Genomic DNA, 23150 nt, shown 5'->3' on the forward strand with positions numbered 1-23150 from the left:
CCCGGCCTAAAGCAAAAAGTTAATTTCAATTACCTTTATATAATAGAACATGATAAGACCATGACAATGAAAAGACCATTTACACAGGACAGGTATTCAAGCCATTGTATTGTGTTTCCAATAAAGATATTTTGGTACAGTCAATCAAGATCAACAATAAACCACTTTTTAATCAATTTCTTGGTTAGAAAGACATGATTGGTAGCAAAAGATTATATTTCAGATATTGTGTGTAAAGGTGAAGTTAAACTAGAAATTTCTAAATTACTTGTTATTTACAGTTGATCTGTAAAAGTTGTTATTCTGGACAAAAATTGGCATCTTCATGTCATTGTCATCTTCTTTGCTTTAACCAAATCTTAAGCTGGACTTCTTTTGATGGGGTGTGCGACAATGGCAAAAAAAATCTAACATGACAGACTGACTGTTGCACAGAAATCTTTATGTGTCACTCTCCCTTCTGGGAGAGATTCTGGTTTATTAAAATCTCCAGTCATTTTCAAAGGCTCAATGATTCAATGACTTAAAAGGATGCCACATTCCAATAGGTGGCACCAGAGAGCAAGCTTTTCCTTTTCTTTGGGGAAAAGCTACTTTGCAGCTACTTTACCAAACTTCTAGTGGAGTAAGCATGGCCTGTGAGTCTATAAGTCACATGCCTTTTTGACACTTTTCTTAGAGGAATTTTACCCCTGTAAGTTTTATTACTGTCTGACAAACTTTTTTTTGTCTCGCAAGAAAGTATCATGGGTTGTCAGAAAAATCTTCTAAATCAGTTTTTTGACCATCCAAAATCTTTAGTGTATGGCTTGTTTTAGGCTCTTGCCACGCTCAGTTTTGTCAGGCATAAGTGCCCGTATGCCACATAAAATGTATACAAACATATCTATATTCAATAGGACATGTAGAAATTAATACCATAGGTTTCTCCTTTTCATAAGTTTACATCTTGATATCTTAAACAGTACATTTTCAGAAAAGGTTGTACATTGGAAATATGTTTAAAGCATACCTGTCATTGGAGAAAACATTTTATGTAATGTAGATAACATAATATGTAAATTTGTAAAATACATTGGTTAGGAGAAAATGGTATATTTTGGGGAGAAAACATGCTGATCCTGCAGCTATTGCCTGTGAGTCTGTGCAGAGACAAAATACAGGAAGTGAAGGCTGACAAGCAAGGCTTTTAATATCTACATGATATAAAATGTTATTGTAAATAACAGTGCCCATTTAATTTCAAATAATAATTCCATGTAGACAATTATCTTCGTGGAAGAAGCCTTTTTGGGGGAACTGAAAATCATGGTGTCCACAAAACCACAAAAGACAAAAGTTAAATGGGTTATCCAGGAAAAAAAAACTGGCTCCAGAAGGATAAACAGATTTGTAGATTACTTCTATTAAAAAATCTTAATCCTTTCAGTACTTATGAGCTGCTGAAGTTGAGTTGTTCTTTTCTGTCTAAGTGCTCTCTCATGACACGTGTCTCGGGAACTGTCCAAAGTAGAAGCAAATCCCCATAGCAAACCTCTCCTACTCTGGACAGTTCCTGAGATAAGCAGAGATGTCAGCAGAGAGCACTGTTGCCAGAAAGAAGATAACAACTCAACTTCAGCAGCTGATAATTATTGGAAGGATTATGATTTTTTTATAGAAGTAATTTACAAATCTGTTTAACTTTCTGGAGCCAGTTGATATATATATATATACATATATATATATATTTATATATTTATGTATTTCCTGGAATACCCCTTTAAATTAACTTCTAAAAGTTTGGCCACCAGGGGACCTTCTTTTTCAGAAAATGCAGGTGGTACCTCAGTTCAGCAGAATGTATAGAGTGTACAGTAGAGTTTCGAGAGCTGAGGGGGTTGTACGGTCTCATCCAATCACAGCCCATCTCACTCTGAACTGCTCTCTGAATGTAGCAGAGTGAGGGAGAAAGTTCGCCCCAGCAGGGCTTCAGATAATGCCACGCCTGCTGGGGAATGCCCCTTCCCAGTCTGTGGAGCTGACTGAGCAGAACATACAGAACAATATCAAGGTAAAAAACAAAAAAAAATTATAAAAATAAAGGCAGTGGGTGGTTCATCATGATGGAGGATTAAGAAATTATCAAATCAAAATCATGATTGGTACTCTTTGGAGTATATATATATATATATATATATATATATATATATATATCCAATGTATGGTATACATTTACATACATTGCACAGTGTAGGAATTTACAAAATGTACTATGTGCGATTTCCAAGATTTATTAAATGAACAAGGGTATTAAGTGCATTCCCAATAGCAAAGACTTACCCTGCATTTTTTGTATAGAGTGATACAGTATACAAGCCAGCTTGACTGGAATTCCTAACAATGAACCCACCTTCTTTATTCTAGAAAACACATAAAGATTATTATTAGTTTTGCTGCTCATTTTTAAAACTGTTGTAAACTATACCGCCCAGCACTACTTTGCTCTATGAGCTAGGGAGGCAAATTGCTCACTTATAGGAGTTAAAACAAATGTTGGCTAAATACAATAAAGATTCCAAAGTCTGATGTATTAACTAGAGGTGCAATATGTGTAATATACAGCATGTTTTGCATTGCAATTCATTCATACAAATTTTTTAAGAAAGTCCAGTATTTCCGGCAGGAAGTCATGTAGTCTTTCTAGTTTGAGACCGTTTTCCCTGCTACCACCTCTGTTCACGTCCGAAACTGTCCGAAGCAGGAAAGATTTGCTCTGGGTTTTCTCCTGCTCCAGACAGTTCCTGAAAGGAACAGAGATGGCAGCAGGGAGCACAGTCTCAAACTGGAAAGAACTAGATGACTTCCTCCAGAGTATACTGCAGTTGATAAGTATTGGTAATCTTGAAGTGTTTAAAAGGGGTACTTTGGTGGAAAAAAAAACAAATCAACTGGTGCCTGAAAGTTAAACAGATTTGTAAATTACTTCTATTTAAAACTGTTAATCCTTCCAATACTTATAAGCTGCTGTATACTACAGAGAAAGGTATGTAGTTCTTTCCAGTCTGACCACAGTGCTCTCTGCTGCCACCTCTGTCCATGTCAGGAACTGTCCAGAGCAGGAGAGGTTTGATATGGGGATTTGCTGCTGCTCTGGACAGTTCTTGACATGGACAGAGGTGGCAACAGAGAGCACTGTGGTCAGACAAGAAAGAACTACACAACTTCCTCTGGAGCCTACAGCAGCTGATAAGTACTGGAAGGATTAAGATTTTTAAACAGAAGTAATTTACAAATCTGTATAACTTTCTGGCACCAGTTGATTTGAAAACATTTGTTTTCCACCGGAGTACTGCCTTTTAGCAGAGATAATTTACAAAACTGCATAACTTTCTGTCAGTATTTGATTTCAAAATATTTTCTTCTGTATCATCCCTTTAATAAAACCAGTTAATTCCCGCTGACAGGTCCTCTTCCAGTATTATTGGTCATATCATTATTATTGGAAAATCATTCTTTATTGTTTTAGTTCTCCATAAATTCAGATAGGAGCAGTGAGATGATTCTTAGTTGAAGAACTGTTAACTACTGCCAATGCGGTTTCTTAACACTTACTTCAATTTTAAGAAGTTGTTCTGCTTTACTTCTGTTTATATTTTTGTTGTACCATCTGCAAAAAGACAAAAATATAATTTATTCCTGTATGGTGGATAAAAATGGATTAGGGTAACCAGTAAAAGCGGTTGTCCTGTGCATATACTGGCAGCAAGAACTAAAAAAAATCACTACTGATTTTTTGTTAAAATCAACTAAAACATAATTTGTCCTAGTTGTATTTGCCCAATGTTAATTTGTTAACCTTTTAGGAGTTGTTCTCCATTTAATATAATGTAAACTAGATATGAAAAAAAGGAGAGAGCAGAGCTTCTTCTGAGAGTAGTATGTTCATCGAAATTAGTTAGTAAGTGTAGATGTGCACACCGCTACGGGTGTCTGCTCACCTTGCGGGGTTGTGTACCAGACACAACCACCATGAAGCACTTGTCAGTGATTTTACGGAGCTGCCTCCCGGGAATCAGAAGGGGGACTCCCTTGCTGATCTAGGACATCAGGTTGACGGAAGAAAAAGCCGCGATCTGATGGCGCGTGCCGCAATGATGCTCGGAGATCCAGTTAGGATAAAGGTTCTTTTTTATTGCCAAATATTAGACGCGTTTCGAGGTTCCTACCTCTTTCTCAATAAAACATAGGCTTCTAGCATACTTAACAAGCAGGTGCTATTTAAAAGGAAAAAAAGCCAGCGAGTGTGTTTTTCTTCCGTCAACCCATTTAATATAATGGGAGAGCCATATTATGCTTTTGGGGGTAAGTCGCTGGAATACTAAGCTTTCGAGTTGTGCATAAAAAGTTTATGTATATGAAGCAGTCACAGTCTGGGAGTTTAACATAGTGACTAGTAGATGATGTTCAGTCTATTACAGTCAATATGCGGCGTGCATGTGATGCCACGTTGAAATACCTATTTGCAAGTATCAGCTAAAGTAGTTTTTTAACCGTTTTTAATTACAGCCAGAAGTAGATCCCTGTATACTTCCCGCAAATCCACTGCGGATGTGTAACATTTGACCCTACCTTAAATGTGTGTGCAGACAAAAATCTTGGAATACCCATTTAATGGAATAAGAGCATAGCCACTTTCATAACACTGACTTTTTGATTTAAACAATACTTACGGGTACTGGTCTAAGTTGTCTTGTTTCTTTTCTGTCACATAGTTGCTAGGAATATAACCTTCTTTCCTGAATCAGCAAAAAAAGTAAACAGTTACGGGAAGTAATGTTCTACAATTACCATTTGCATCATTTGCAGCCAGTTGAAAGAATAGGGGAAAAGTAAAACCTTGATCTGTCATATCCAACACATGTAGTTTGTGCAGCTAAATTGTTTTCACATAATAAATGCATTGCTACTGTAAACTAAATTGCTGTGGAAGCATACAATTAGCATTTTTCGATATGAATAGTATGAGTGATAAAAGCAAGGTAAGAACAGATGGCCAGATCTTACATTTGACAATGAGGAAGTGAAAACACTAGTTACACTATGTTCACATAAGCACAGTTGCAGTGCAATTGTCTGGACAACTGCGAATACGTATAGTTGTGATATTAGAGACTAGAACTATGAATGACGTGGCCATAAGAAGGATATGTTTAAGCCACACCAGGTACAAAAAAAAAAAAAATGAAAGTTACATCTGCGCAACATTATAGTGCCAGAAAGTACCAGTCTTATTTGACAGAAGTCAATATGAATACAGATTTGTTGCAGATTTCATCCTTTGCATTGAAAGCAGAGAAATCAGCAGAACATCAACGGCAAATCTGTTTGTAAGTCAAGCAGATTTTGCAGTGTATTTTTTTAGTGACATAAAATTACGCTCTTTGCGTTACTTGGCCTGCTTTGCTCTAGTTCATTCTTGAACATATGAGAACGTATGAGGTAAGAGATACTTTGCAACATTAAATAACAAAAAGGCAGATTTTGCACCTGTTTGCATCTGTTTATTAGACCATGACAAAGCTCTCAATCTCTATAAACAACTTTCAAACAGGAAATAAAGGCAGTGAACATTTACTTAAAAACATCCCATAGGCCATGCCTGAGGCATTTCTCGTTGTGTGTACTTTAATGCTTAATACATGTATATAGTGCACCATCAATAAGCACCCCACTAGTTTCAATGGGAAATAAGTACATGTTTTAAAAAATATTTTGAAAGAGTAATTTTACTACTTTTGTGAATATTTCATATAGAAAACATGTCAGACCGCCAGAATGCAGATAAGTCCTAATTACTGGGGCTGATCTGTGTCCAAAACTGTATAAAATTTATATATATATATATATATATATATATATATATATATATATATATATATATATTAGGAGTGCACAATATGGGGAAACTGTGTGATTGCGGTTATGGACCTAAATATTGTAATTTCGATATGCGATGCGATATAAGAAACAAATGGTGAAATCCTTCCTATTTCATGTCCACATTTAATTTCTATTCCAACAAACCCCCCCGGTCACATTCTCCCACCCCGTCACATTCGAACCTCCTGTCACATGCTCTGGCCACTTCAGAACTCCCTGCGCTTTGTTGCCATCCATTTCTGGGTACTTTTTGATGTATGTTTGGGGTCATTGTCCTGCTGGAAGACCCAAGATCTTTGATGCAAACCTAGCTTTCTGACACAGGGCTGTACAGTGCGACCCAAAATCCATTGGTAATCCTCAGATTTCAGGATGCCTTGCACACATTAAAGGTACCCAGTGCCAGAGGCAGCAAAACAACCCCAAAACATAATTGAACCTCCACCATATTTCACTGTATGTACTGTGTTCTTTTCTTTGTAGGCCTCATTCTGTTTTCAGTAAACAGTAGAATGATGTGCTTTACCAAAAAGCTCTATCTTAGTCTCATCTGTCCACAAGACGTTTTCCAATGTAGTCTTGCTTTTTTATGTCTCTGTGTCAGCAGTGGGGTCCTCCTGGGTCTCCTGCCATAGCGTTTGATTTCATTTAAATGTCAATGGATAGTTCGAGCGGACACTGGTGCTTCCTGAGCCTGCAGGACAGCTTGAATATCTTTGGAACTTGTTTGGGGCTGCTTATCCACCATCCGGACTATCCTGCATTGACACCTTTCATCAATTTTTTCCATCCACACCCAGGGAGATTAGCTACAGTGCCATGGGTTGCAAACTTCTTGATAATGTTGCGCACTGTGGACATCTGTTATTATACATTCGTTTTTTAATTATACAATACAGAAAATTGATGTTTAAAGGGGTACTACCGTGGAAAACTTTTTTTTTAAATCAACTGGTGCCAGAAAGTTAAACAGATTTGTAAATCACTTCTATTAAAAAATCTTAATCCTTCCAGTACTTTTTAGGGGCTGTATACTAAAGAGAAATCCAAAAAGAAATGCATTTCCTGTGATGTCCTGACCACAGTGCTCTCTGCTGACCTCTGCTGTCCATTTTAGGAACTGCCCAGAAAAGCATATGTTTGCTATGGGGATTTTCTCCAGGTCCTAAAATGGACAGCAGAGGTCAGCAGAGAGCACTGTGGTCAGGACATCACAGGAAATGCATTTCTTTTTTGGGTTTCTCTTTAGTATACAGCCCCTAAAAAGTACTGGAAGGATTAAGATTGTTTTAATAGAAGTGATTTACAAATCTGTTTAACTTTCTGGCACCAGTTGATTTAAAAAAAAAAATTTTCCACGGTAGTACCCCTTTAATAACGGATGAATAATCTATAGTGTGAAAGCAGCCTAAGCCTTCAATTCTCAACAAGGCTGCATATATACAGTTTCACTACTGTTCTTATTCTTAAATCATTTTTTGGTGTGGCTGCTTCATGGATATGATTTTTTGGTTTAAACTTGTTGTCTGTATAGAGAAAAATGCATACAACAGCACCAGCTCTGCACTACTACATGTGTGAACCCAGCACAGTTGCATTAAATACAAGGCACGTTTCCTTACCCATACTTATCTCTTGCTTTCCACCAGTGCACATCCTTTTTTTCCAAAATCACATATTCTTCCATTGCAACCAAACGAAGATCGTGTGTCTCCATTGGATGGAATTCAAACAGCGCAATCACTATTTCCTCTTTGCTTCCATAACCAACCACTCGATCCTCTTCTGGAGGTTGTGGAAGTGGAGGACCTATCTGGAAAAAGCAAGCAGTCGTCATACAGGATGGTACCGATGCAGTACAAAGAGACATTAATATCAAATACTGGGCCACAAGAGTATTGCAAGGCAAAAATGCATAAAGGAAACCCGTCACCAGGTTCATGTTATCTTTACCATAGGCAGCATGAAACAGAGACAGGGCCCCTTATTCTGAAAAAAAAATATAAATATATCAAATTCACTCTGAGACACTGCTGTATTTCAGAGAAATCAGACTTATAACACCAATGGGGCTCCAAGTCATCAGGGTGGTTTCTGGCAACCTTTATTGAAAGATGGTGTTGTAGATATAGTGATCAAAGCCAGTGGGACGGGAAGAAGCTGCTGGGGTACATCCTGATGACTCCAAGCCCCATTCCCAGCCTGTGCTATACATATGATTCCTCTAAAATGCTACAGCATGGGGACCCATACTATGTGAGTAAGACACTATTTACAACTCACTCCACAGCGTGGCGTGACCTAATCTATTTTACTTATAAAAGACATGGTGGACAACTTCAAATGTGGCATTGTTATTATTATCATCCACATAGGAATTCAGTGTATTAAAGGAGTACTCTGGAAATTTCTTTTACCAACATTCCCATTCTGTCAGGTATAAAAAAAAAAAAAATTAGTGGGACACCGGGGGAAGAGATAAGTAGATGTTTATTTTATTTTTTTTAACTTTTATACCTGACATAATGGACATGTTGGTAAATAAAATAAAAACTTATTCCGGAGTACTCTTTGGACAAAGAATATACACAAATGCTTCTCTTACCTCATCTGGAATAGGAGGTGGAGGTTTCCTTGGGTCTAGATAGAAAATGGAAAAAAAAGAGAAGCAATTATTAAAGCCCTGTAACATTAGGTATAGTTAACAAAGAATACAACCAAAGCCACTAATCCAAAGGTCCTATAAACATGGACAGTAGCAGAATATTGCCTTACAAAGTAATCTCAAATTCCTAAAAGGACTCTTCTCATGTTGCCCTCTTCTCATTAATCCTTAGCCAAGAAGGGCCCCTCCTAACACTTCCCCCATTCTTTAAGCAGCGAATGCCTGATTTCGACATAATGGGGGAGATTTCAAGTCCAGAACCTGTCCAGAAGAAAAGTTGCCCAGTTGCCCATAGCAACCAATCAGATCGCTTCTTTCATTTTGCAGAGGCCTTGTTAAAAATGAAAGAAGCAATATAACATTAATGCTTATGCAGAATTATAAAACTACATCCCTTCCCCTTATCCCTTTACACCCTTCCCTTCAATTCCCTGGTTGGACTTGATGGACATATGTCTTTTTTCAACCATACTAACTATGTAACTATGTAATATGATTGGTTGCTATGGACAACTGGGCAACTTTTCTTCTGGACAGGTTTTGATAAATCTCCCCCAATCTGAATTGTTTAAACATCTCAAGTCATAAGGTGAACCATAAATAAAAACACCTGAAAGCAAGAAATTTTGCTGAATGAAAGGGGAACATATAAATTCAAATCAATCCATAACTTATCTGAGATGCGTTTTTCTGGATTATTTTGTTGTCATACTGTTTGTCACTGTTCAAATAAACCGAGTATTAAAATTATAGTCTAATCATTTATTTGGGCAAATGTGCAAAATCACATACTTCAAATACTTTTTTCCTTCACTGTAGATAGATAGACTGACAAGTAATGTACAATCACAGAAAGGTCATTAGGCTCGGATTGAGACAATGCTGAAGTTTTGCAGTATTCCACCAAAGATCACAGAGGCAAAGTTTCGGCTTGCCTATCTGGAGCATAATAGAGATAGGCACTTTGGTTGCTGAAATATCGCTACTGTAATCTTTCACAATCCGGGCCTCTAGACTGATTGTATATTTTCTTGTGGATTTGTTACCATCCAGTGCTGACCTTTCTTCCCTATGGACATACTGTACTCTGAGTGGCCACTTTCTTAGAGACACCTGCCATTTAAAATTGGAGCTACCCTATATGGAAATCAGACAGATGACCCCAGAGCGCAACACATAAAATCAAGTGAGCAAGTTTTCTTTGGATCTCTTTTAGGCCCTATTCACACAGCAAAATTACCAGCCGGACTTTCCGCAGGCAGCAGGCAGAACAAGCCAGTGCTAGGACCGCTTCGAAATGCGCTGACCCCATAAATTCTACAGTATCTTCTGAACGGATTCTGCAAAAAGAATTGACATGTTCATTCTTACTGTAGAGTTCAAAATTTCAGATGTTTCTGCCAGGGAAATTCTGCTGTGTACATGCTGCATCAGAATCCCATTGAAAACAATAGGAGTCCACCGTGTGAATAAGGCCTTAGTTCCATATGGGAACTCTATTAAAACCGCTAATAGGACGGGACAGAGGGTGTCACAACTTACAGCAAATGATCCCAACAGGTCCCAATAACTTTGAATATGGTCTGTTGGGGTTCCCTTAGATGTCCTTTATTTTGGAAATGGCATGCAGGATTTTTTTCTCCACTAAAGTCCCATAATTTTAGTGAAATCAGCACATGGAGCTGCATAACAGAGCTCTAAACGCTTATGTGGACATAGCCTTAGTGTGAATCCACATTAGGGTGGAAACACATAATCAGGTTATGTTGCAGTTGAAATGCAGTTTCTAATAATGCAATGAAATTCTTCTATTGCTTACTATTGGAAATTGAAAGGATGCCGTTACAAACCACAATGCAACTGCACCACAACCTGACTGTGTTTTCAGCAGAAAACTATCCAGCAGGGGGGGCATGGCTAGCGCTGGAGATGAGCGGACGAATGGTGCTGTAGCTCCCTGTCCTAAGCCCGTGCATTGCATTATCCTGACCTGATCCTGGCTTATCCCCCAAACCGGACCCGCTCTCATATCCAGGGGAGGCAGCCCAAACATGATCTGAACCGGAACAAGGGCGGTGCAGCCGCAGAGAAGCTAAAAGAGTTTTACCGGGACCAGACCCAAGATGCCGCCCAGGCCTCTCACTCATCAGCGAAGCTCCAGCCTGCGTCCTCACCGCCCAGCCCGGCCGCACGAGATGCAGGTGAGACAGTTCCTGAACCGAGTCTCAGCGAAGTTTCTGCGCAGTTGCTCACTGCTATCACTGCCTGCCAGACCACCCTCACCGGCAAGATAGAGGAGGTAAAGGTGGATGTCGGGTTACTAAGGCAGGACATGCAGACGCTGAGGGAGAGGGTCACTCACACAGAGGAAAGGATCTCGGCCATTGAGGACGCTATTGCTCCTGTCCCAGCCTCCATATCTGACCTCACCTCTCAGCTGGAGCTCAGTAGGCAAAAGGCTGTTGACCTAGAAAATAGACGGAGAAGGAATAACATACGTATAATCAGCATGCCTGAGAGATCGTAGGGGTCTGCTCCCGGGGCCTTTGTGGAACAGTGGCTTAAGGACTTCTTCTCTGATGCCCCACTTTTTATTGCCTTTACGGTGGAGCAGGCGCATCGCGTCCCTGCGAAACCGCCTCCTCCTGGGGCCCCTCCACGGCCTTTGCTGGCCCGCATCTTGAACTGCAATGATTGTGACCTCGTCCTTCGTTTGGCTCGGAGGGCCCCGAACCTCATTTACGACAATGCCAAAGTCTCCATATTTTCAGACTTCTCTGCGGATCCACTTTTGTGGAAGTTAAGAGAAAGCTGCCAGACCTGGGAATTGCCTATTCCTATGCCTATACCCGGCCAGACTTCGAGTGGTTGACGGAGAACACACCATTGTCTTCACCGAACGCGGAGAAGCTGCTGATTGGGTGAAACGCCGGAGAGGATCCCCTCATCGCTGAACTCTCATGCTGATGTTGCCTGTCCTGCCCTTCATGGCCGCATGACTCGGCTCCTGATGAGTATCCCCTTCCCCCCTTTTCCCACTTTCTCCCCCCCCTCCTTTACCTATTGTTCTTCCCTATCCTGCCCCCCTGGGAAGCTGGCTATCCTGGGGCTGTGTGCCCCTGTCCCTGGAAGTTTTGCTCCTGCCAATTGTCTTAAACGGGCCCGTAGTGGGGCATCTCCCCGCTACCTTTGCACGGGCTCCCCCGTATGGCCTAGAGCCACAATGGTTCTATTTCACCTCCTTGTCTTTGACTGTGGATGTTTAGTTTTGAGTTTAAATGTTTCACATTCCTCAGTGATTCCTGTTTCCTGTGCCGTCCCCCTTGACCGGGATGCTTTGCTGATACATGACCCAGTGGCTGTTGCTTCCCTGGTGTATTCTCCTACTCCTGAGCCTTCTGTGACCCTTCCTTTTTTTGATGGCTGATCTACGTTTTTTGTTGGGGAACATTAGTGGGATGGGTTCCTCTTAAAAGAGGGCGCTGTTTTTTTCTCGTAGATATAATCCACACATTGTATGTCTCCAAGAGACCCGCATGATACCTGCTAACCTGGGGGTGTTTAGAAAACCGTGGGTTCAATGGACTAGTCACTCATGCCATTCCACCTACTCGAGGGGGGTTTCCCTGCTTGTTCATAGGTCACTGAGGTGGGAGGTGGATCAATTGCGTGTGGACTCTCTGGGTCGCTATGTTTTTGTTCATGCTTTTATTAACAATACTCCTTTTTGTCTTACTAGGTATTTATAATCCCCATCCGGCCACACTGGAGGTGCTACATCTCGCGGTTACCTTTGCAGCGGGGTTCCCCCACGCTAGAGTGATCCGTTTAGGGGACTACAATCTCGCCCCGGACCCTGACCTGGACAGTTTTCATGTGCCACCTCCATTGTCTCTGACGCCTCATCCTACTCCATTATCCTCTTTTCTGTCTGAGGTGGGTTGGCTGGACATTTTTAGATGTAAATTCCCCCCATCTAAGATTGTACTCATGTTATTCTATTGGGTCTAATGTTCTATCACGCATTCATCTAAATTGTTGTAATCCCCTTTTTTTCTCCCAGGTGTCTAACATATCTTTTGGGGCCCGCGCAATCTCCGACCACTCCCATTTGTTGTTGGAGCTTTCTCTGTCTCGAGAGTCCTATGTTCAGAGTTGGAAGGTGCATCCTTTCTGGATACAGCTGATTGGCCCTCACGATCAGATCCCCAACCAACTCCAAACATTTCTTCAGGTCAACCAACCTTCCGTTGATGCTCTTCTTGTATGGGACACCCTCAAGGCTTATCTGAGAGGTTGCTTAAAATCTACTATTTGCTACATTAAGAGGGAGTCGTTGATTATGGAGACAGAGCTGGCCCGCACTTGCGTAGATCTGGAGGCTGCCTATGTTGCCGATCCGACTGAATCTAATAAGCATGCCTGCCTTACTAACGGTAGACAGTCAATGCTTCTCCTTAATGAAAAAATGAACCATGAATTGTTCTTTTTTAAGCAATTTTATTTTGAGCATGGCAACCAGTCTAATAAATTGTTAGCGCACTTGGTCAAACAAAACCAGCCCCTCCCCCCAATTCTTAGGATAGCCTCAGAGACTGGTCAAATTGTGGTAGACAACATGCTCATTGATCAGCGCTGTGCTCAATTTTATTCTTCCCTTTATGCTTCCCAGACACACTACTCTGATGGGGATCTATCCGCTTACCTGGATTCCACTCAGTTTCCTGTGCTTTCCCCAGACTCTGTCTCCCTTTTAGACTCTCCTATCACGGTGGAGGAGATCTCCGAGGCAATTTTAGACATGCAGAGAGGGAAGGCGTCTGGCCCTAATGGCCTCCCTGTGGAAGTTTATGCACGGTGTGCTGATCTCCTTTGAAGTCTATGTATGATGCATCTTTTGTGGCCGGCCGCCTCCTGCCTACCATGTATGACGCTAGTATAGTCGTTCTCCGTAAACCAGACAAGGACCCTCTGGAATGGCCAAGGCCAAGGCTTTCGATTCTGTAGAATGAGGCTATCTTAGGGGGGGTTTTGGCTCGCTTTGGCTTTGGTCTCCGTTTTATTAAATGGGTCTCTATTTTGTATTCTTCCCCCCAGGCCCGGGTAGTTGTTAATGGCCTCTCTTCTGCTGTATTTACATTGGGCATTTTCAGGTCTACGAATTAATTGGGCAAAATCCGCCTATATGTCTTTGCAGCTGCGACCTGGACCCTCTACTCTTTGTAGCTTGGCTGTTGTTTCCCACTTTAAATATCTGGGTATTGTCATTCATAGGGACTCCTCCTTAGATCTTCAATCTAATGTACTACCTCTCCTACCCTATGTTAAAGCTAAATTCTGAGTGTGGGGGGCCCTGCCCTTTACAGTCCCCGGTAGGATTAATATGGTTAAAATGATAGTTTTGCCCAAACTCATTTAGCTCCTGGAACATTCCTCTAACCTAGTCCCAATGTCCTTCTTTAAATCTCTGGACTCCCTCCTCCCTACATTTATCTGGGGACCTAGTCGATCCAAACTTAACTCTCCACCCTGCAATTCCCCAAAGACCTGGGGGGGAGGGGGGGCACACTCCCTGATTTTAAACTATACTATTTGGTGGGTCAGCTCTGGTACCTTCGACATTGGGCCTCCCCAGATCCCCTGCCAAATGCTGAGCATCGCTCTGCCTTTTTTCTGGATCTCACTTCTCTGCATGCATTTCTGGAGAGCACCCCCCGTAGTCTCCTCCCCCTTCACAAACTGGCTCTACAGATATGGCGCCAATCACAGTCGGTCACTTCCTTCACTCCTAGTAAAGACGATATCCCCCTCTGGCACAACCACCACCTCCCGCACCTGACGGACGATTTAGATCCCCCTTTCTGGCAGGCCCATGGGGTTGCCCAATTGGGAGACATGTTTCAAGATGACGTATTGAAATCTTTCACACAGGTTCAGACTGACTTTGGCGTCCCCCGAGTGGCGTTTTATAGATATCTCCAGCTCCGCCACGCTTTGACCGCTCAATTTCCCTCCACAAGAACCCCTATTTCTGCTTACCCACTGCTAGGGATCTTGCGTTCCCAAGGACCGAGAGGCTTAAAGGGGTATTCCGGTGGAAAACTGGTGCCAGAAAGTTAAACAGATTTGTAAATTACTTCTATTAAAAAATCTTAATCCCTCCAGTACTTATTAGCTGCTGAATACTACAGAGGAAATTGTTTTCTTTTTGGAACACAGAGGTCTCTGCTGAATCACCAGCACAGTGCTCTCTGCTGACATCTCTGTTCATTTTGGGAACTGTCCAGAGTAGGAATAAATCCCTATAGCAAACATATGCTGCTCTGGACAGTTCCTAAAATGGACAGAGATGTCAGCAGAGAGCACTGTGCTCGTGATGTCAGCAGAGAGCACTGTGTTCCAAAAAGAAAATAATTTCCTCTGTAGTATTCAGCAGCTAATAACTACTGGAAGGATTTAGATTTTTTTTAATAGAAGTAATTTACAAATCTGTTTAACTTTCTGGCACCAGTTGATTTAATAAAAAAAAAAAAAAAAAAGTTTTACACAGGAGTACCCCTTTAACCCCTTAAGGACTCAGGGTTTTTCTGTTTTTGCACTTTCGTTTTTTCCTCCTTACCTTTTAAAAATCACAACCCTTTCAATTTTCCACCTAAAAATCCATATTATAGCTTATGTTTTGCGTCGCCAATTCTACTTTGCAGTGACATTAGTCATTTTACCCAAAAATGCACGGCGAAACGGAAAAAAAAATCATTGTGCGACAAAATCGAAGAAAAAACAACATTTTTTAACTTTTGGGGGCTTCCGTTTCTACGCAGTGCATATTTCGGTAAAAATTATACCTTATCATTATTCTGTAAGTCCATACGGTTAAAATGATACCCTACCTATATAGGTTTGATTTTGTCGCACTTCTGGAAAAAATCATAACTACATGCAGGAAAATTTATAAGTTTAAAATGTCATCTTCTGACCCCTATAACTTTTTTATTTTTCCACGTACAGGGCGGTATGAGGACTCATTTTTTGTGCCGTGATCTGAAGTTTTTATCGGTATGATTTTTGTTTTGATCGGACTTTTGATCACTTTTTCATTTTCTAATGGTATAAAAAGTGACCAAAAATTGACTTTTGAATTTTTTTGCGCGTACGCCATTGACCGTGCGGTTTAATTAATGATATATTTTTATAGTTCGGACATTTACGCACGCGACGATACCACATATGTTTATTTTTATTTATTTTTACACTGTTTTATTTTTTTTATGGGAAAAGGGGGGTGATTCAAACTTTTATTAGGGAAGGGGTTAAATGACCTTTATTAACACTTTTTTTTTTTGCAGTGTTATAGGTCCCATAGGGACCTATAACACTGCACACACTGATCTTCTACACAGATCACAGGCGTGTATTAACACGCCTGTGATCAGTGTTATCGGCGCTTGACTGCTCCTGCCTGGATCTCAGGCACGAAGCAGTCATTCGTCGATCGGACACCGAGGAGGCAGGTAAGGGCCCTCCCGGTGTCCTCTCAGCTGTTCGGGACGCCGCGATTTCACTGCGGCGGTCCCGAACAGCCCAACTGAGCAGCCGGGTCACTTTCACTTTAGAAGCGGCGGTCAGCTTTTACCGCCGCTTCTAAAGGGTTAATACCGCACATCGCCGCGATCGGCGATGTGTGGTATTAGCCACGGGTCCCGGCCGTTGATGAGCGCCGGGACCGACGCGATATGATGCGGGATCGCAGCGCGATCCCGCTTCATATCGCTGGAGCCGGCGCAGGACGTAAATATACGTCCTGCGTCGTTTTTTTATAGAAGTAATTTACAAATCTGTTTAACTTTCTGGCACCAGTTTATTTAAAAAAAAATAAAAAAATAAAAAGTTTTACACAGGAGTACCCCTTTAATCTCTATTCTGTACACTCATCTTACTAGGATGAAACTTGCTAATACGGACAACTCGGCGGAGGCTTATTGGATGGCACACGTTCCCTCTCAGTTCGGATGATTGGTCGGAGATTCTGTCCTCCCATTTAACGGTCTCTCTGGCAGCTAACAACAAATTAATTCAGCTATATATTATCCATCATTGCTATCTCACTCTGGTGAGGCTTTTTAGGATGGGACGGGTGCCTTCCGATGCCTGCAACAGGTGTCATTCCTCTAGAGTCGATTTTTGGCATATGATATGGCAATGTCCCTTCCTTCAGACTTACTGGCAGTCCATCACTGATTTCCTATCTTCACTAATTTCTATTCCTATCCCTCTAGACCCTCTGTTTGTTACTCGAAGAGTCTTGGCCACATCATATTAGATATTTCCTCCGTGAAGGCTTATTCATGGCTAGGAAAGCTATTGCTCTGCGATGGATGGATCCCCGCCCGCCCTCTCTCCCGCAATGGAAGAAATTAGTTAATGCCATTCTCCCATATGAACAATTGGTGTTTAAAAATAGGAAATGCCCGGACAAATTCCAAAAGGTGTGGGGTATTTGGTGTGCGTCCCCTCTTACCAGGTAATCTCCCTCAGCGTTCACCTCTCTGACGTCCTCAGGTGCCTTGGGGTCTCCCTTCTGATTCTACTCCCTTGTCCCTTTTTTTTTGTGGTATCCCTCTTCCCTTTTCCCCCTAACCTTCCCCTTCTGTATCTTCATGGCTCTTTGTTGTGAGGAGGCAGCACTGGGGAGGATCCTTACCCTTCTCATTGGTGTCTCATATTTCCTATATTTTCTTTTCCCCTTTTCTTTTCCTTGATGGGGTGTCTCGGCAATGTCGTTCTTTATCTAGTGGGAATATGTTTTGTTCGGTTATTGTTTTAGGGTCAAGCATTCCTTGACCTCAGTTGCTCTATAATGACTGTGATGTATCATCACTGTTCTATTGTAAGGACTATTTTTCAGCCACTGTTATCCTGTCATCTGTGATTATTTTGTATGGAGCTGTTGTTTTGTATTTATTCCAACTTCAATAAAACGAGTTTAAAAAAAAAAACATCTAGCAAAAAAGGGATTCTGCAGACGTTCACCATTTGCCAAAGCAGAGTCATAGAAGATGCCAAGAAGTGGTGCATAGTCGAGAAAACTGCAGCCGAATACTATGCATGTGCTTAGCATATTTCTTACCAGGAATAGGCTAAAACAGCAGATAATCAGCTCCAAAGCCATTACTGTTTAAACAGAAAAAGAAAGACAAGGCTCCAGTGGACAAAGGAGTGCAAACACTGGATCACTAAATAGTGGGGAAACACTGTCTGGTCAGATTAATCCAGATCTCCAGTATACATGCTGATGGTAGGAATTTGGCACATACCGCATTTACCCTTTGTTTTACATGTCAACAGTTCAAGTTGGTAGAGGCACCAAGCTGGTGGAATGGAAATGTTTTTTTTTTTTTTTTACACACACTGGATACCCATAAAGTGACATTTGGACAGTAGGGCTATTCTAAGTGTTGCAGTCGACCAAGTTTATTCTTTTATGGCAGCCGTTCATCCAATAACAGAGAAACACTTTAAGCATCACAATTTACCACAAACACTGTATAGTCATGGACTGGTTGTATAGTCATGAAAGTGGCCTTCACAGTACCCAGATCTTAATACAATAAAACATCTCTGGTGGCTGTTCAGAACATGTCAGTACCACCAAGAAGAATATAAGCCAATATGTTGCAGTCCTAAAGGCCAAAGGGGATCCAATGCGCTACTAGATGGGGGTCTCTAATAAAGGTAATTCTGTGTATTTACTGACAATGCCCTGGTGTATTAGATATGCATAGAATAAGGGTATTGTCTTTGATACTTACACTCATCAAAAAGATTATATTCCTCACATCCCGGAGCCAATTTTTCTGTTTGCCTGCAGCACTGATACACACCATCTGCCCAAAACTGAGGATGGTACTTGGACAAAGTCTGGTTGTTGTTCTTAATTGCTAGAACAAAACCAGGGAAGATATAGTTAATGGACTTGTCACAAAAGGGAACACTAAGTTAATCAATTTTTGAATTTAACAAATGCTAGCCGCAAGACATTTTAGGCTGCCCAAACACATAGCAATTGGAATAGCAATTGTCCATGGTTTCAATGTCCTTCACCTGCAAAAGACTCATAGCCAAAATAATGGTGATTAACCATAAAACGGTATACGCAAATTAGCGCCATGTGTACGGGCAGCCTAATGCTGGCAAAATAATGTAAAAATTATGTAATAAACCATAGCATTATATGGAGATACAGGACCTGATGGATCATGGACAACAACACTAAATAATTTGATAAAGGGTCACACCTGCTGGATTTATATTATTGGACTAATTATTACACTTATATATGCATCACAGCATATATATGCAATTACTATAAACATCTCTCTTTCCTATATATCAGGGCCCATATTTACAAAGGTTGTTTTGACACTGAATGACATTGGAGTCCATTGCACTAGATTTGATAAAAGTTACAGTGAGGTCATAAAATCTTTACCTTCTGTGAGCAGGTGTAGATTTGCTTCAAGATATGTACCATTTCTTTCTAGTCCTCACATAGAAATTGTGTAAACTGTGAGATTTTCTATTGCAAATGCCATGATTTCTGGTCTAATTATTATGAGTTTTAGAAATGTTTTAGATATTTTTTCAACAAAAGGGGTGTGGCTACACACATTTTTATTATTAGTGTCAAAGTTTAGCGAGCAAGCAGAAGTTACACAAGTAAAATGTAATTTGTCAGCATGCAACATTATAGTAAGCTTTAGCATGCGAAAGTGTCCAGACTGCTAAAAAAAGGTTTCCCGGGACTTTACTGATGGCCATTCCTCAGGATAAAATCTGACCAGTGCCAGTACCCTGCCAGACAGCTGTTTGTCATAACCACACTGCCCTTATATACAGTAAAAAGGGATGGAAGCTGACAGTTATGTACATTATATAGTAGGTGTGCTGGGTTACTGCAGCTCAGTTTCCAATAAAGTGAATATGAGATTAGCTGCAGTAACCCAACGCCATCACTATACAATGCACCGAGCTGTCTGCTTCCAACTTAGGTACACAGTGTATGCAGGCCCCGTGGCTCTGGCAAACAGATAACTGTCAGGTTGCCAGGAGTCTGTTCCCCATTGATCAGATATTAACCACCTAAGGACTCCATTTTGGCCTTAAAGGGGTATTCTGGGTTTATACATCTTATCCCCTATCCAAAGGAGGGGTCCTGCTGCTGGGGAACCCCGTGATCTCTGTGGTCATGCCCCATCCCATAGACATGAATAGAGGGGGCGTGGCGTTACATCACTAGGGGTGGCGTTACGTCACTAGGGGGTGTGACCACGACATCACGTCCCCATCTTGGAAGCAGCGCCCGGCACAGAATGCTGGGGCTGCACCGAGATCACGGGGGTCTCCAGCGGCGGGATAAGATGTATAAACCAGGAATACCCCTTTAAGGAGCCGGCTAATTTTTGTTTTTCCTCCTCCCCTTCTAAAAAACATAAAGCTTTCAATTTTGCACCTATAGAACCATATAAGGGCTTGTTTTTTACGTCACCAACTGTATTTTGTAATGTGATCACATATATTGTAATATAATCTGCAGCAAAACGAAAAAAATAAATATATATGTGGGGTGAAATAAAAAAAAAACATTTTGTAGCTTTTCGGGGCTTCCGTTTCTACGCAATGTACTTTTTGGTAAAAATGACACCTTATCTTTATTCTGTACGTCCATACGGTTACGAGGATATCCAATTTATGTAGGTTTTATTTGATTTTACTACTTTAAAAAAATTATAAATATATACCAAAATTAGTATTTTTAAAATTGACATTTTCTGACCCCTATAACTTTTTTATTTTTCCCACATACGGGGTTATATGAGGGCTATTTTTTTGCGTTGTGGTCTGTAGTTTTTATCGGTAACATTTTTGTTTTGATGGGACTTTTTGATCGCTTTTTATAAATTTTTTTATGGTTTATGAAGTGACCAAAAATGCCAAAAAATTTTTTTTACGTGTACGCTATCGACCGTGCAGCTTAACTAATCTTATATTTTAATAGTTCGGATATTTACACATGCGACGATACCACATATGATTATGTTTTTTTTATTACATTATTTTATTTTTAAAAATGGGAAAAGGGGGTGATTCAAACTTTTATTAGGAGAGGGGCTTATTCACATAATTAACATTTTTTTTTTACACTTTTTACTTTTTTACCATGCAATTTTTAGTTTGAATACACTGATCAATGTTGCTCCATAGAGCAGCATTGATGAGTGTTATCTGTGCCCTGCTGCTCCAGCCTGCAGAGCCTGACTGGGGACATCAGAGCACCAATCGGACAGCGAGGAGGCAGGTAAGGGCTCTCCCGCCATCCTCTCAGCTGATTGGACATCGCGATTTCACCTCGATGGTCCCGATCAGCTCCGCTGAGCTGTCGGGATAGTTCTTTTACCAATTCAGACATCACAATCAACTTTGATCGCAGCGTCTAAAGGGTTAATGCCAAGCATCGACCCGATCACTGATGTCCCACATTAAACCTGGGTCCTGACTGTTGATAGCAATCAGGACCCACTGCGTATGAAGCACGCTCAGCTTGTGAGCGTGCTTCAAACAGCGGTAGCTGGACCAGGGTGTACAGATATGCCCTGTGTCCTGAACAGGATAAAGGCATATCCTGAAAATATGTTATCCATAATAAAAACTCCCAGAAAATCTCATAAATGGGCACTGTCACAAAACATTTTTAAAACTTTTGACATGTAAAGACATTTCAAAAGCTTTTATCAGTCAGGGTTTGAGTGTTCAGAAGAGCATGCTAAGACAAACGTACAATGTATATGTCTATGGCATTGTCTTAGTCATCCACGCTTCTCTCCCTGCTTATTCTAATAATTAGTCAGGGTCTGGACACTTAGAAGCTGACCTATCAAAACTAAGTTCTCTAGGACATGTCAGAAGTTTTTTGAAACAACAAGTAAACTTTAACTAAAGTTTAATTTATTGGCCTATTTCCCTTTTTCACCATAGTAAATGCCATCATATACTATATTGGCATTATAGTGAATACTTTAAATTTCACCTTTTTTCAGGTTCTTCACCCATTGGGCCCGACTGTAAGTAGTAGGTGCAAAGACATACAAAGTGTTTGTATCATAGACAACCTGTGAAATGGAGGAAGGAAAGAAAATGAGACCAAATATCACACACAAACACTCCAGACTTACTACAGGAAGTCAGTGGCCACAATTCCAGATATAGAAACTACACATATAATTGTATACATTTATTAAATAATAGAGTATGCAGCTATAAAAAGGACACCTTTTTTTTTGCCTTTCTAGTAATAAAGGGATTTTGAATCATGTATCATAAAAGGTATCTCTAACCACTATAAAATAAAACTTAAATGGGTATTCTCACTTAAGCAAGTTATTCCCTTAGGATAGGGGATAACTAGTGAATCAATGGGGCCCAACCACTGGGATCCCCTGTGATTAGGGAACCACTAGATGAACTAAGAATACCCCTTAAGGCTTGATTCCCACTGGTATTGAGCTCTGCTAAAAGGAACTCTGTCGCACAACCTGTTTAAGGACGGGAGTTAAGCAGAGAAAAAAGAACATTGAAATATTTATATAATAAATATATATATATATATATATATATATATATATATATATATATATATATATATTTTTATCATTCATCTTGCAATACAACTTCTATAAAATAAGCTCTATATTCTTTTTCCAGATACATTTCTCTAACACATCTTAAAGGAAAACTGTCAGCTTGCTACCCCTACACTAACCAGTGGTACTGGCTGGTACTGCGGGGGACGCTGATCAGTTTGATGCCTACCATGCCCGGATCCGTCCCGCAGTTTGGCCGAAATCTTCGATTTTCTTTATATGCTAATTAGGTGCTAACTGGCACAGACGGCATTACTGGCACTCTGATATCAAAGCCGCTGGCCACAGTGCCGCCCACCTCATCAACATTCCTCCCTTTCCCTCTTCTCCCCGCTCTGTAATGAAGAGGGAGAGGCGGAGGGTGCGGAGGAATATTGATGAGCTGGCCGGCGCTGCAGACGAGCGGTGCTGACATCAGAGTGCCAGTAACCCCGTCTGAGCCAGTTGCACCCAAGTAGCATATACAGAAAATCGAAGATTTCGGTCGAACGGTGGGACGGATCCAGGCACGGCAGGCATCGAACTGATCAGCGTCCCCCGCACTAGCAGCCAGTACCGCTGGTTAGTGCAGCGGAGTAAGCTGACAGTTTTCTTTTAAAGATCTTATCTTCATTAAATATATATATTGTACACACTTTCAACCCCCTTCCCTTATACATATTTTAAAATTCTCTACCTGAGGCCTGCAGCCCCACCCCCGCCACTCTCCTCTGCCCTCCAACAACCTCCCTCCCCTCTCCTATCTTTTATTCTGTATATCACATTTTCAACTTTATTAAAAGGAAGGCATAGAGGGACGAGACAACTACTAAAGGAGGAGAAAAATAACCCTGAAGTAGAAAAGAGGAGAGAAAGAGAAAGGAAAA

At 40.9% G+C, this 23150-nt stretch overlaps 1 protein-coding gene across 8 annotated transcripts in view; it reads right to left on the reverse strand.

Moving 5' to 3' along the window:
- Nucleotides 1-23150, reverse strand: part of TEC (tec protein tyrosine kinase) — a 134375-nt gene that overhangs the window by 29167 nt on the left and 82058 nt on the right. For all 8 annotated transcript variants that reach the window (XM_056557646.1, XM_056557682.1, XM_056557672.1 and 5 more), the window contains 7 exons: nt 21672-21753; nt 18397-18525; nt 8528-8562; nt 7545-7735; nt 4713-4778; nt 3595-3649; nt 2323-2402 (listed from right to left, as the gene is read on the reverse strand). In XM_056557646.1, coding sequence (XP_056413621.1) covers nt 2323-2402; nt 3595-3649; nt 4713-4778; nt 7545-7735; nt 8528-8562; nt 18397-18525; nt 21672-21753 — 638 coding nt within the window. The remainder of the gene's footprint in view (nt 1-2322; nt 2403-3594; nt 3650-4712; nt 4779-7544; nt 7736-8527; nt 8563-18396; nt 18526-21671; nt 21754-23150) is intronic.

Source organism: Hyla sarda, chromosome 1 (assembly GCF_029499605.1).
Source record: "Hyla sarda isolate aHylSar1 chromosome 1, aHylSar1.hap1, whole genome shotgun sequence".
In the NCBI taxonomy this organism is placed as follows: Eukaryota; Metazoa; Chordata; class Amphibia; order Anura; family Hylidae; genus Hyla; species Hyla sarda.